Below are 15507 nucleotides of genomic sequence, written 5' to 3'. Positions count from 1 at the left end.
TATTTCTTGCAATGAAAAACAACCACACTTGCACAATTTTGCTTTCAAAATGTATGTTTTTTTTTCTCAAATGTTCCATAATACAACATATGCAAGGCACATTATGGCTTGGACAACAATGACAGTACAGAAATATAAACACAGGCTGGAGAGTTGATGGACAAAAACAGATGGATTACTGAACATGCCTACATAGCACAGGCCTATAGGCCCAAGCCTCTGTTTGAGCAATTTTTCTTGTTGAGAAGTCAATCAAAGAACTACAAAATGACCAAAGAGGGAGATGCAAAACAACCACAAAGAAACAAAACGACTACAAAGACACAGAAAATACAGATTTTTCAAAAAACAACTACAAAGAAACACAAAGCAACTACAAAAAAATACAAAACATCTACAAAGGCAAACAAAACAACTACAGACACAAAGCAACTACACAGACAAACAAAACAACTACAAAGAGACACAACACAACTACAAAGACAAACAAAACAACTACAAAGAGACACAAAGCAACTACAACTTCAGTCTGAAGTTCAGTCAGCTCTGTTAAAGAGGTGGGGGACCTTTAGTATGTCTGTGCCCAGGGGCCACTGTCTCAGAATCCATCCTCAGAAGGACAACTGGATTTGAGTAGTGTTTGATACAACACAGCCTGACTGCTTGAAAAGCTATTTGATTGGGTTTGAACATTTCCCAAGGGCTAGCTTGTGAGAAACAAGTCTGACCACAGCTCATAGTTTAAACTGCCGATTAAACTACAGAGAAAGTAGTGCTTAGTCCATAGATTTCAAGATATAAAAATTATTTTAAAAATTACAGAAATCAACCCCAAAATACAGTAACATGTAACACTACAAAAGCTGTTTCGATGCTTTTCAGAATATTTTCTTTATCTTTACGCAATCATAAGAGGGTTTGGTGGCTGTGCTCAGTGTATTGCATTACAGTACCTGTGGTGAATGGGCTCAATTATTCCTTATATTTTCTTACACAAGTGTCTGGTGAAGCAGACAGATTTTAGTATTTACTATTACAGCTACTTTAAAATCCTCAATGAGATGAGATGCTCAAAAATGGCTGCATTTTCCAAATGAACGGAGTAAAAATAACACAAAGTGAACTTTAGCAACATAATTACAAAAGCCAATATGCTTTCTTGTGTAAATGCAGTTTTCTTACATAAATATTTTGTCTTTTACTGAACACATTATTCCTTAGAACAATATTCCTTTGGCATTTCTTTTGCTGCTTTATAACCATCGACAATGAAAAATAAGTGGCTTGCCATGCGGATTGCCTTTTATCAAATCTGTTGAAAAAGTATAAAAAGCCACTATATATAAATATAAATATATACAAAACAGTCAATCCATCAAAAATGTTATGAATGCTGGTTTTGGCATCTGTTTCTACAGAACTGAAATACATTTCTCGGGATATTCTCTTAGAAGTCAAATTCTAATATATCACACCACAAGCACTGAGACAGAATATTAGAAATGCATGGGATGCACTCCGAATGTGATTCTGTGAGAAAGGAACAAAGATATGAGAGGTGGAAGCAAAGTGCTACAATAATTGTGTGTATTCTCCTCCAAAGACTTAGACAAAGAAAATGACAAAAACCGAAGAAACCAGAATTAATCAAGGAGAAGAAAATACAGATTGTGATTCTTGTCACCTCCCCTGGGTAGTCTGAACATGTACAAAAGGAATGAAACACAGTGAGACAAAAAAGAGTTGACACCAAAATAAGAGGCAGTAATATAGCAATGAATTGGCATTCACTGGGAAAAAGAATGATGCAATTAAAACGTGCTGCCGGTGTGTCTTTGCAGGCCTCATTCCAGCGGGGCCGTTACAAAGAAATTGTGGATTTTTGCCCAGAACAGTAGAAATCTGTGTGGGTAAATCTATACTATTCAAAAACAAAGGAGCTCCTTTATATCATCTTGTGGTCCGATTTAATAATTTTGGGTCACGGTCTTTGGCTTTCTGTCTTCTCCGTAGTCTCTTTGCTTCAGTCCCCTCTGCCACTTTCCTCCATCACTTCTAGCCCTCTACCAGGGGCCCTTGACAGGTGGGCCCTTGGGGCTGTACTCTACTTGATGGCTCATACAGTCTCCCGGATTACACCGGCCATCATTTCCCTTTGTCCCAGGCTGCCCCGGAGGGCCTGGGATACCAGGAACACCCTGCTGGCCAACTGGACCTGGGGGTCCCATTTTACCGTAGCCTTGGGGGCCTGGGACACCTACAAGAACAAAGGAAACAAAGGGAATGTAATGATTGACTCACTGCCCTGGTACGTTAGAGAGAGTATATTAAAGAAACAAAATATTGAAAAGAAACAGAAATAGATAAACATTTTGAGAAATAAGCTCATTCACTTTCTTGCCACGAGTTGGATGACATGATTGACACCACTCTCATATCCTTCCTTTAAATAAAGATACACCAGCAGAAGCTTAGCTTAGCTCACAAGGAGAAACAGGTAGCCTACCCATCTTTAGAGGAGCTGATAGTCACATTTTTTGCCTTTTGACAAAGCCAGACTAGCTGTTTCCTCCTGTTTGGGCTTTACACTACGTCAAGCTAACCGGCTGCTGTATGTAGCTTCATGTTTCCCGTTCAGACATGACATTGGTATCTATCTAGCTCTCAGCAAAAAAAGCAAATACAATAAGTATAAGTGTTATTACAATGTTGTCAGGGGAACATTAAAGAAGCAAAAAAATCTATTTTGAACATTTGATGTGAGCACACTTGCTTTTTCGACCAAAACTACTTGTCAACACAAACTGTTCTCTATAAAGTGACTGCAGATGCTAATTTGCTAATTTAGCCAAAGCTACGATATGAACTCCATTATCACTGAGGATTCTGAGATGTTGATTTGGGTGGTATGAATTAGCCTGGCCATTTTAATTATGACAATTAAATTTATTCAAATTCAATCATGCTGGCAAATTACTAATCAACATCAAATGCAAACTATTTAAGTAATTTGCGTCCATTATGTAATGAGTGCCAGAGAAGGGTTTAGCATCAGGTGTAGCTTGCGATTGTGCATAAAGCACTAGTCTAGTGGAAGATTGTTGCAGATGTAAGCGCCTCAACAAAATGTGACACAAGGGATTTAGTGTAATTGAAATTGCAATTCAAATGTTTGAACATCTAAAAAAGAGCAACAAAAAAACTGCACATGGTTAAATGTGCCAAAAGTTGCTTACTATTAGCTATAGCTTTAAACAACACAATATAGCTGAAATGTGATAAACTAACATTTCACAATGCAATTGCTAACATATCACTGATGATTGCCCCAAACGAAATGACTGCCACTGTACTGCTTACTGATCCATGGACCAGTGGGGTACATTACCTGGTGCTCCCGGGGGTCCTACATCTCCCATCTCTCCGACACCCTTATCTCCCTTTTCTCCTTGTGGTCCTCGTGGTCCTACAGACAGAGAGTCACACATTTAGACCACATGATAGTTTACAATTTCGGTGCTTGAAAGATATCTGGCGACCAGGCTCACCTGGGGGACCTTGGCCTCCTGGCCGACCTTGTCTGCCTATCTGTCCTGGGAGTCCTGGTGCACCTGGGGACCCGGGATTACCTGGCGTTCCATCTTTCCCTGGTGGCCCAGGCCGACCTGGGGATGCCACCATCTCCACTGGCATCTGCATGCGAGACATGTAGTAGGCCATTCTCTCTGGAGAGGGGCAACATGCAATAAAAACAATGATTCCACCGAGACCAAGAGAATAGGTGTCCCACAGGAGAAATTGACTCACTCTTTGACAGAAAGATATGCATCTGAAGAGAAAATTTTGCTCTAGTCTAGAAACTGTAGCAGCAACATTCACATAACAATATACATTTCCACAGATTAGCACAAGTCCTCACCATCAAAGATCTTGATGACCTGCTGGCGGATGAAGTTCTTGATTTCATCGTAATTGACTACAGCCTGTTTAAGAATGGAGAAACGAAGAGAAAAACAAAAAGGCGAGCATTAATCAAGATAGATAATTAAAAAATTCATTATTTACAAGAGCAGATGGAGTTAGTGAGCGCCTCTGGCATCACCTCTTCTCACAGCCAAGCTTGGTATGATTTGTAGCTGATTAAAAGTTGCAAAAAAATACATATCAGACTAAAGTGCTATAAGTGTAATGAAACTGCATCTCACGTCATTTCCTGGTGACCCTGGAGTTCCCGGGAGCCCTGGGGGGCCCGATGAGCCAGGGCTTCCCCTCTCACCCCTGGGTCCGACTGGCCCAATCATGGGTTGTGCATCCTTAGAGTGGTAACCTCCACCACCAGGGGGCCCTGGTCTACCTCTCTCCCCTGGAGAACCCTTTTGGCCTGCAGCCCCGGGCTCACCCTGGGAGACACACACACACACACACACACACACACACACACACGTAACTTCAGTCAATTATAGACGTCACATGCCAGTCATGTTACTAAGATTGATATCAATCTCATGGCTGTATGTTAAATTTTAAGCTAAAGCCAGGACATGTTAGCCTATCTTAACATGGAGACAAACAACTATGAAACAGTTAGGTTAACTCCATCCAAAGTCCACCCAGCAGCACCTCTATAGCTCACTAATTACAAATGAGACACAAAAAAATCTGGTTGTGGCTAGTTGTTTCCCACTACTGCTATTTTTCACAGTGTAGCTGCAGAGCTATGAGAGTGTTATCAATCGTCTTATTAAACTCTCACAAAGCAAATGCTTAACTATTATGTCCTTCCTTTTACTGCTTTTATGTCAAACAAATAAATGAAACAATATTTTTTGAATTAAAAGGGCAATATCATCAACCCTATTTCAGAGAAGAAGAAGCAAAATTTTTAAGCTTGGCTACATCTATATTACTTTCAACACAACAGAGCCCACCATTCGGATTGTTTTCACTCAAAGAACAGCCCTGCTACATTAGCGACAGTGATTTATCGAGGACAAAGCAGCCCATAATGGACGTCTAATGTTTACACGTCACTGACAGACAAGCGGCTTTTGAAATAGAGAGGAGGGAGAAGAATAGCGGAGTCCGTTCTTGCCTTTCTGCTCTGTTCTCCTCTTCTCTGCAGCTAAAACCCCGACAATGCCGTCCTGTCAGCGTGACAAATAGTCTCATCTAGCATCTCCCCTCATGCTTAATAGCATTATCCCAGAGGCAGAGAATAACTTTATCACTGTATCCACCTACAGTACTGTGAGCCTGTGTCTGAGGAGAGATCCAACAGGCTCTAGCGGGCGGCTGGCTGCCAGTTTGGAGAGGGGTGAAGTGAGGTGAAGAGGAAGGAGGGTGTCGGAGGGAGGGTCGGGGGGTTGGTGAACTGATGACTCTGTTAAGTGCAGGTGCTGATCAGGCAGAAATAGAGAGAGCAAGCGTGTTCAGCACCATAGTGCGCCGGCCCTAGTCTCTCTGAGCTAAAAGGAACAAAAAAAAAAGGATGCATCTCGGTGCATTCAGATGGTCTGCAGAGGTAATGGATGATTGATGCCCGGCCTGGGCAACACACACATACGCTCACATAATATACTCTCCCACCCTGAGTCGGCGCTTACCTTTTGACCTGGCTGCCCGTTTTCCCCTGGTAGGCCTGCCACTCCCTGTCAAACCCAAGAAAGAAATATCCATCGACAGAATGAAATATACTTATCACCACATGGATTACACTTTAATGGGGACAAACACCACACCCAGGCATTACTCACGTCTTTGCCAGCAGCACCGTCACTGCCCGGCTCTCCCTGAAAGTCAAAGTCAGGAGAAAAAAAGGTCAAGTGAGATGTATTGGTATGGTAGCAGCTTCAATGACGTTCAATTAAATGTACGTCATTTTGGGGGACACATTTGGAAGTGGGCACAAGTTGAGAGGTACTAACCATGGGCCCTGGGTGCCCTGGTGGTCCTGGGTTCCCACCCATCCCTGGAAGACCCCTCTCACCAGCTTGGCCCTTATCTCCTTTTATACCCTACAAGGGGAAAGATTCAGATTATTTTCTATTGTTTGCACATTTCAGAGCAGGACAGAATTTCAGTCGGGTCTTGTTTCACCCCCTCACTCTCTCAACAATATACAGTAAGGCAAGGCAAGTTTATTTGTATAGCAGATTGCAACAACAAGGCAATTCAAAGTGCTTTACATCAAACATAAAAGCAACATAGGGAAATTGAAAAAATACTCATTTAAATATAATTTTGGTGAAAGTATAGCTCATAATTTTAACACTTTCTTAAGGAACATTCATTTTAACTTTAAATTAAAATATAAGATACCATATCTTTATGTATTTTCTTAATATTTTTATAGTATGCGTAGCTTCTGTAATCACTTAACCATCATGTTAGTATTATTTGTCATGCTCAGTGCTCACTATTTACTGTATTTTATTCTGATCTCCAACAGATATTTGGCTACTCAATCACCCCATTTTCCTCTTCAGAATGTTAAAGATTCAGTAAATTTGATTTTATCATCCATTTATTGTTCATTAAAAATATGATATATATTTCAGAGCAATTTTTCTTACCACTCCTGATGGACCAGAAGGCCCAGGAGGTCCAGCTGGACCTGTAGAGCCCTAATGGGGAAGGTAAACACACACATTATTCAAGTTTAACACACATTCCATGGTATCAACTGATCAAACCCTTTTAAGGTGAAAAGGGCAGCAAACTTACAATGTGGCCGGGGGGTCCAGGTCGACCCATAGCTCCTGGAGTACCAGGATCACCCTAGAAAGGTCACACACCTTTAGAGATCTCCAGGTTACACTGACTATGATGTAGCTTTTGGCTTGCATGCGCTGATTATCACTGTGTTTTCTAATCTCAAAACAAATCAACTTGGGGTAATTATAGAAAACAAAAATACTAACCTCATGTCCCGGTCTGCCTGATGGTCCAGGGGGACCTGCAGGTCCAACATCACCCTGAAAGAATGAGAGAAGTAATGAAAAGGCAATTATAAAACTTGGCCTAATGCACAAACAACAGACAGCAAGTATAAGTAGACAAACAGACATAGTGTGAAGGTAAAGCAATGAGTTGTTGGCTAACCTTCTGCCCAGGGAAGCCAGCATGGCCAGTTTTCCCTTTGAATCCCTGAAGAGAGACATCAAAGAGAATGAGATTGGTAGAGTATCAAAATTCACAAAGTCGAGGCTGCCAAAGAACAGGCAGACGTGTCTTTGAAATCCTGAACACCTGCTCTTGGGTTGAACACAAACTGAGATACAGAGAGTGTGTGAGAGAAATAGAAAAGGAAGAGAGGCAGCCACTCGTTTCTTCACTGAAGCTGACCACAGTATGTGAATATCACAGCAAGTTAGAAAGATCTTAGAAGAACATTGGAGGCTTAGATGTTTCATATGGGTTCACATCGCCTGTGACATTAACAACATTAGCAAAACTCAGTGATGATCGCACTTGCTATTGTATTGTGCCAACATGGGTGAGGTGAGTGAAATAGCATTAGATCCTGCTAATTTGGCTAGGATGGAGTACAAAAGTCAAGAGTAAAGATGACTGCACCTGTCTTGACCTGTCCTTTCTACACATATGCATTCTTTCTGAATCCAAAATGTCAAGTTACGATCTCAAGAATGCAAAATATTCACACATCATTGTAAATCCATCTCTCCAGTGGGAACTAGGCTTTCAATGACATTGGTTTAGTCATGCAAACTGATTTGCATACAAGTTTGCTGTTTGTGAGACTGAAGGAGAGCCATGGCAATGTAATTCTAATGCACTTTATAGAAGTATGCCGTATCTACCAAAACAAGCTACTCTATGTGACAAATAATGAGGGAATTGCTGATGTGAATGTTTTGAGGAAGACATTTATCATTTATCTCTAAATGATTCCAATTTTTGACACGACTAAGAGTCACCAGCCATTCTACAGTAACTGCTCTATGAGGCTGTGCTTGGACTTTGGGCTATATGCTAAAATATCGTTTGACATGTTAGCATGCTAACATTTGCTAATTAGCAAAGGACACTGAGGATGATGAGAATGTCATTAGTGTTACAGGTATTTGGTCATAACCCAAAGTATTGGACACACTAACAATCTGACCTGATGATGGTGCTAGAGGACAAGTTAAGGAATCAGTAGGTTATTAAAAAAATAAAAATCCTGAGGGGGACTCGAATGTCTGTATCAAATTTAAAGGCAATCCATCCAGTAGTACAATTTGCTCAAAATCACAAATGTGAACCTCATTGTGGCAGTAAAGGAAAAGTTAGGGGATCATCAAAGTGATTTAAGATTCATCCTCTAGGGACCACAGGTTTATGTCCCAAATTTCATGGCAATCCGTCCAAAAGTTCTCTAAAAAACAAAAATCTCAACCTCATCATGGTGACATAGAAATGTCAGTTGATTGTCAATCTAATCAAGATGCATCTTCTAGGGACCTGGGATATATATACACAATTCCAATCCTTCCAGTAGTTGTTGAGATATATCAGTCTGGAGCGAGGTAGTGAACCACTCGACCGACATCATTAGAGCCGCTAGCATGGCTAAAATTCTCATAAAAAACACATAATGGATTAAAACCATATTTTCTGCAACCATCTAACTGTTGACAAATACTTTTAGCATATACTGTACATTAGATTGATTTTAACCCTTCTCAACATCAAATGGATATAAATTATTCATAATGATTGATACAATAAATCTGATTTAACACTGAGTGTCCAGGATTTACTTCTCATGCCTAATTCATGTTGTTTTCTACACTGGACAGAAAGAGAATCAGATAGGTCATGTAGATGTTAGAGGTGATACTTACTGGGATTCCTCGTGGTCCTGCTGGGCCTGGAGGGCCTGTTTCTCCCTGACAATGAAAAAATATCCAGTATCAAAGGCCAACTATGGTTTGTGTATGTGTATATATATATGCATATATGTATGCATGTCTTTGACTTAATCAACTATATGATAACCTCAGTGTCTGTTTGGATACTGTGCTTGTGTCTGGGCAAACCAACCATGTGATGCTTACTCACCCGCAGCCCCGGTTTTCCATCTTTTCCATCTAGTCCCTCAATGCCAGGGGGGCCCTTTCATTACAAACACAGACAGCAAGTGCTGATGAAGATTCTGAACAGTATACAGGTCATAGATATGTTGGAATGGGTCAAACTTTGATAATATACAGCAATGCATATACCATCAGCCCTGGGGATCCTGGTGAGCCTGGGGCTCCAGTTGGTCCCTGAGAGCCTTGCGCGCCATCATTGCCCTTTGAAAGTAGAACTTTTCAGTACAAACAAATGATACTTCCAGATGCCAATAAGAAACAGCTACATGTGGGATTTGTATTCACCTTTTCACCTTTGAGCCCAGAGGCCCCTTCCCTTCCAGTTTTGCCGGCAAGACCCGGTAGACCCTAAAAATATACACAGTAATATACAGAGTCACACCAACTATTCCAAAGACAGGAACTTGCAATATAGTAGATTAAACATTTACATACTGGTGGTCCTGGGAAACCTGGCTGTCCTTGGAAACCCTTAAATAAAAAAGGTTTAGTTTGTTTCTAATAGTCACATTTTCGTATTAGGTGTATGCACAACAGTATTAATACATACCTGATCCCCTTTGGCACCAACAGGCCCTGCTGGTCCTGTGTCTCCTTTAATGCCCTGCAGACACAGAACGGCTCACATTATTCTCAGTTATTTAAGTTTGTAATGATAAATGAAGATGTCAAGCTCTAAATATCGCTGAGAAAAATTTATGATGAAACACCAACCGGTGAGCCAGCCTGTCCTTGGTACCCAGGGTTACCGGGAGGACCCTGCGGAAGGGCAGAAAATGTTAGCCAGTGATATACATCACCACCTGCATGATGCATTGTATATTAACACTTACTGATTCTCCTTTCTGACCGCTGCTTCCTGGGCTCCCGCGTTCGCCCTTCAGTCCCTGACAAATTCATTGTGGACTGTTAATCAATGTCGGATTTTGTCAATCCCATAGTTCCTTTATAATTATGCGGTGAGAGTAACTTACAGGCATTCCAGGCGGTCCCATGGTTCCTGGATACCCTGACGTACCCGGAGGGCCCTGAGGTAAAGATCATAAAATCAATCAAACAAGAAAAGCGGTTATTTTCTTACATGTTATAATTTGATTGGCAGATACCCACCTGCTCGCCCTTCAATCCTGTGACGCCGGGTGGCCCTCGCTCACCCTGCTGACCCTGAGGATGATGGGAATGAGGAATTATTAGAAAATGAAGGAGAGGATGTGTTATGTATGTCAGGTAGAAATCCCCCCCCCCACCGGATGGAAATGAGTCAAGGCCAAGTCAAATCAATATCAAACAGACAGAACAGCTAACTGGCTTGTGCCATCTCCCTTTGGGACTACCTACATTTGATTTTGTCCTCTGTTCTACAACTCTATGAGCCTTCAAGATGATTTAGGGCTGTGATGGTAACATTTACTGGTCCAGTTGGTTGGCGAATTCAATTCACAAATGAAACAGATTTCCAAATGTTGCTTTCCTCATCTTTATCCCTTCCTCCCTTATTGTGTTACAGATTCAGGTGCATATTTGGCCAAAGCTGTAGACTTTATCAAATGGATGATTCTGGTTTTTTGAACTGGGGCTGTTGTACTTATCCACAGTCAGTGTATTACTTGCAGTAGATGGCGCTCAGTGTGTCCCCAGTTTGGAAAAGCAGAGTTGTACTGGCACGGAAGCTAAGCAATGTTCTGGTAATGTATTCTAGTCACATAAAAGATCCAATGCAAAAAAATCTATATCAGTTCTAGTGTATGCTATATTTAGTACAACTCTCTGCTTCTCCAAACTGGGGACATGGTTACCGTCATCTACTGCAGGTAATACACTGACTATGGACTAAGTACCTCATACTTAAAAATTCAAAAATCCCAAACTATCCCAAACTACGTAATTTATGCCATTAAGACCCTGCTCAAACAAAAAAGACTACTATGCAAGATATTGTGATCACATTACAGACTGACCGCTGCTATACATCAACAGATTTAATCCATGTTGTATTGAAAACCTATATTTCACAGTTTATTAATTGAATCTTGAATGCTGTGTTTTGACATAAATATTAACATGCATGTGCGAGTGTGAACTGTTGCCTAGCAACAGCTGCTGAAAGGCCAGATGAGTGCTGGAACAAAACAAAGACAGAAGTTTTTTAAAATGTGAGTGAATAAAACTATGTCAATGGAAGTTGGGCACAAAGTGGAGATACTGGGATTTTTTTTTAAATGGTGGCAAATGAGAGGGACAATGAGCTGCTTGGCTGTTGATGAATGTCCTTTTAGAATAAATAAATAAATAAATGAAACAGAACTTCAGAAAATGGTAAGGATATCACTGTGAGAAAAAAGATTTTGTTGTATGATTGGTTATTAGAGTAATTACTCTGGGTTGTAATTTAGAGAAAGTAATTACTACATCATATTGAGGGGAAACTAATTAGTAGCTGATCATAGTGAGCAACTTCCTCACCACTGAATATGAGTAATATATTCAGCAGCAGGGTCACACTTCTCTCCCTTCTCCCTCACAAACAGTCCACACAGACACACCGCTGCACACAGCAGAACCTAACACCTGCTATACACTGCTACTACGCAGCAAATAGGTTCCATGCAGCGCTCACACAGCTTATCCATTTAGCATCTCTATTCTCCTAAAACAATAAATCTGTATGAGGAGGAAGAGGGGGAGGGCTCTGTCTGCACAGCAGTCCCACTCTCCATCACTTAGACGGGGGAATAATTGAACAACTGGAGAAAGAGACACCCAAACCGTTTCCTCATCTGAAACTACTTTCATTAAAGAGCCACAGAGAGACGCAGGGAGGATGCAGAGATCGCAAAGATGGCATAATCAAGAGATGATGACCCGTATTTGGAAAAAGCCAAAAAATAGAATGGTATGTTACACTTTTATTTCTTTTTAATGCTATTTGTATACCTCTACATTTCAGGAAAAAACACATATACACACACACACACACATACACACACACACACACACACACATATATATATATATATATATATATATATGTGTGTGTGTGTATATATATATATATATGACGTATATATTGTAATGTAAGTACGTCTGTAGTTGTACTTAATTAAAGGATGTGAAAACGTCTTACACTAACTAAAAGAGAGAGGAAGAATTAAGTTGGAAGTGTGAATAAAACTTACAGGTAAACCAGATGGGCCCTGAGGACCTGGGAAACCGGGAGGTCCCTGTAGACAGAAAACAGTGAAAGGTGCACTTAAAAATAAGTTGAGACGAAAATAAAACCAATTCACACCTCTGGATGAAGCAGGTTTGAACGCGTTCCTGACAGTGAAGTGAATGCTACAAGCACTGCAGGAGAGCTAGTGTGCGTATCTATAAATCAGTATTTAAGGGGTTAAGTGTGTTGGGCCTCATTGTAGACATTTTCACTGAGACCAGTAGGTGGCTCTGTCAAATCATGGAAACGCAGACTACTCTCAAGTCACTTCAAATCTAAAGCTATGATACAAAACCCAGTGGTGCTGTCCTGAAATTAAACAAAAAAAATTACAGAAGTACTGACAAACTAATCTAAGGGAGTGATTAGAATGCACTTTATAACTCTCAAACACTTTTTCACCAGTGAGTGGTAAGTTAGAAAGAATATCAGCAAACTTTTTTATAAACCTGCTTATGGGTACTGTAGGAAGATATGTCTTAAATCAAGCCATGACAAAATAGTCAGGTATGAGTTAAATAGGAGTTAAATTGAGCTGTCTGGAATGGTTAAAAAAGAGAGAGATATGTTACAGAATCCTGACATCTGACAAAGCCTCACCATGTTTCCTGGTATTCCAGCTTGGCCCCTCTCTCCTGGTGGGCCCTGTAATAGAAATATAAGAAAGAACGTTAATCCTAAACTCTGTGAAGTCATTTAGATAACCATACTAGGACAAACATACACTTTCATATCAAATTAACAGTATGTATGTGAAAAAAAACAGTCACAGACTCACTGGCTCTCCTCTTGTTCCTGGCAATCCAGACATTCCAGGAACTCCTGGTGCTCCTGTGCAGGATCGGTCCTCCTTTGAGGCAAAGAAGTAAAATATTAGAAAATGTGCACTCACGTTTCTGTGAAGAAATGTATGTGCTTGTGTGAACATGACAAGGATCTTAACTGACCACTGGTTGTGTCGCCTGCACTCTCTGCAGTCTCTCCAAACACTGGAAGCAGACAAGAGTAATGCCTTACAGCTTCTCGCATCGAGCCATGCAATCTTGAATACAGCGCAAAATGTCAGTTGGATTGCCATCTTGCATTCCTCAAAGCACAACAACAATCACAGTTACTGTACTATAAGTAGGGTTAACAGACGTCCTGAAAAATTTGGGACAGTTCGGAGCAGTTCCTGTCCTGTTTGTCCCGAAAAGAGTTTTGATTTGTTAAAGCCTAATAAAACATTAAATAGGCTACAAGTCGGTGTGAAATATTCTTTTGTTTTTTCCCATAGATGGGCACCATCAGTCGTGAGGACAGTGGAAGTGTAGCTGTAGGCAACCACAGAGAAGGAGAGATCTTACACGCATGTTGCGCAGACATTTCACCTGTTCTCATCGGGTCACCCGAATTACAAGTGATGTTTTATATGTTTCTGGATTTGGAGAACCATATAGTGAAGCTGGAAATGTTTCAGCAAGAAACTGCGGAGTTCTGCAGAGTCTCACCTTGTCACAGCTGTCCGCGGGGGTTACACCAGGCTTGCCCTCTTCTCCTTTTTCTCCCTTTGTACCGGCCATACCTGGCACCCCTGGTAACCCTTGGGAACAGCCCTCACCACAGTCCTCCTGTGTTATAGAACACACACACACACGCACACACACACACATACACACACACACAGTGATCGACAGTGTTCATGCCAAAAACTGGCATAGACATAAGGAAGGAAAGTAAAAGTTAAGGAAAACTCCCTTCCCCAAAATGGATTATTGCTCATGAACTTACATCACCATCTCCTCTAGTAGAGTCTTGAGGCAGCAGGTGCTGTCCAGTGGGGTTCTGCAGGAAACGGAAATGAGATTGATTATCCAGGAGTTTTTAAAATGTCTTCAAAAAAACAAACCCAAATAGTGTACTGTATAAATAAGCACACGGTGTCATTGTCAGTATATATTACAGTCTAACAAGAGACCTTTCTCAGGCACTGACACACGCTCATGGAAAGCAGCCATGATCAAAGTTATTAGTTACAACTGTGTTTGACAAGTTCTAAGTTTGCAAGGTCTATTGCTCTGAATTAAAGAGGTGGTATTATGCATTTTCCCTCTCCTTTATTGAGTTACATACCTTTTTTGTGCATGTAATAGGTTTGCAAAGTGAAAACCCCCAAAGTCCTCCCCAAAGGGAGTTCCCATCTCCCACAGAAAACTCTGCTCTGAACTGCCTGAAAACAGCTCGTTTGTAGTCCAGCCGCTTCCCTTTCATCCCTGTGACGTCACAGGGATGACAGCTAAATGCGCCTCTTATGCTCGCCAAGCGGCTAGTCCGACACACCCTCAAAAACACAGGTGGAAAAACACTGAGCCGGAGCACACACCTCCTTTTCCTTCCAAACACTAGCTACCCTCCAGGCAGTCAATGGACATAAAGTTGTTACTGTGATGTAGAGACAGAGCTCAGTTAAAACTTTATGGATAAAAGATACATTTGTTACAGATTAATAACTCACCACTCTGAAACTCTTGCTCCAGTCTATGTTGTGAAGCTGGTCAGCATCTGAACATGTACAGCTGAACTGAAGCTGTTTACCAGCTTCTCAGTGACCTGTGCTTCTCTGTTTCTGATTGGCTAGTACTCCTTAAATAGGAACTGTGCATGTGCAACTCCCAACAAAGATCATTCACAGACAAGATGTATGACTCCATAGCTATAATGATACCTTCAACTCAGGGTGAAAAGAGGAGCTGCAGCAATGTGCAGTATGACAATAAATTTGGTGTTTTTTCAAAATTAAACCAAGTAAACCTGTTCTAGTCCATCCCTAAATAATATTTTGAACCTGAAAATGAGCATAATACCGACTCTTTAAGTTAGGAACACAACACACTTTCCAATACCAACTCCTTGTCTACATAGTTAATTTAACATTGTCTTGTTTACTTATTTCATGTCTTTCTTAACTCTGTTGTTTGTTATTGTCTAATACAATGGCACATAATGTTTGTATTGCATTTTGCTGAGTCTGTCAAAGAGTTGTTGAAATCACACACTTGACTTTATCACCAAACGCTGCAAAAACTCTGGTGCAAACTGTCACAACCTGTCCAAGCTGCATGTTAGTGTACATTCAGCACAATCTCAAGACAAAATTACTGAGTTTGTGGGAGTGAAGACCATTTACCCCTCATCCTACCGAATTTTTCTTTA

General features: G+C 40.9%; 1 protein-coding gene across 3 annotated transcripts in view; it reads right to left on the bottom strand.

The window, feature by feature from the left end:
- Positions 1 to 36: 36 nt before the first annotated feature.
- Positions 37 to 15507, bottom strand: part of col16a1 (collagen, type XVI, alpha 1) — a 70356-nt gene continuing 54885 nt past the window's right edge. For all 3 annotated transcript variants that reach the window (XM_038724751.1, XM_038724753.1, XM_038724752.1), the window contains 28 exons: positions 14086 to 14139; positions 13806 to 13925; positions 13263 to 13304; positions 13094 to 13165; positions 12916 to 12960; positions 12278 to 12322; positions 10212 to 10265; positions 10076 to 10129; positions 9935 to 9988; positions 9816 to 9860; positions 9652 to 9705; positions 9537 to 9572; positions 9387 to 9449; positions 9231 to 9302; positions 9067 to 9120; positions 8850 to 8894; positions 7102 to 7146; positions 6921 to 6974; positions 6724 to 6777; positions 6573 to 6623; positions 5925 to 6014; positions 5754 to 5789; positions 5604 to 5648; positions 4206 to 4400; positions 3920 to 3983; positions 3549 to 3725; positions 3389 to 3466; positions 37 to 2257 (listed from right to left, as the gene is read on the bottom strand). In XM_038724751.1, the coding sequence (XP_038580679.1) occupies positions 2064 to 2257; positions 3389 to 3466; positions 3549 to 3725; positions 3920 to 3983; positions 4206 to 4400; positions 5604 to 5648; positions 5754 to 5789; positions 5925 to 6014; positions 6573 to 6623; positions 6724 to 6777; positions 6921 to 6974; positions 7102 to 7146; positions 8850 to 8894; positions 9067 to 9120; positions 9231 to 9302; positions 9387 to 9449; positions 9537 to 9572; positions 9652 to 9705; positions 9816 to 9860; positions 9935 to 9988; positions 10076 to 10129; positions 10212 to 10265; positions 12278 to 12322; positions 12916 to 12960; positions 13094 to 13165; positions 13263 to 13304; positions 13806 to 13925; positions 14086 to 14139 (1992 nt within the window). In that variant the 3' untranslated portion in view covers positions 37 to 2063. The remainder of the gene's footprint in view (positions 2258 to 3388; positions 3467 to 3548; positions 3726 to 3919; positions 3984 to 4205; positions 4401 to 5603; positions 5649 to 5753; positions 5790 to 5924; positions 6015 to 6572; positions 6624 to 6723; positions 6778 to 6920; positions 6975 to 7101; positions 7147 to 8849; positions 8895 to 9066; positions 9121 to 9230; positions 9303 to 9386; positions 9450 to 9536; positions 9573 to 9651; positions 9706 to 9815; positions 9861 to 9934; positions 9989 to 10075; positions 10130 to 10211; positions 10266 to 12277; positions 12323 to 12915; positions 12961 to 13093; positions 13166 to 13262; positions 13305 to 13805; positions 13926 to 14085; positions 14140 to 15507) is intronic.

The sequence above is a fragment of the Micropterus salmoides genome, unplaced genomic scaffold (genome assembly GCF_014851395.1).
Source record: "Micropterus salmoides isolate LMB-PRFRI ecotype aquatic unplaced genomic scaffold, ASM1485139v1 Ms_hic_scaffold_17, whole genome shotgun sequence".
NCBI lineage: Eukaryota > Metazoa > Chordata > Actinopteri > Centrarchiformes > Centrarchidae > Micropterus > Micropterus salmoides.
This window is presented reverse-complemented; position numbering and strand designations above follow the sequence as displayed.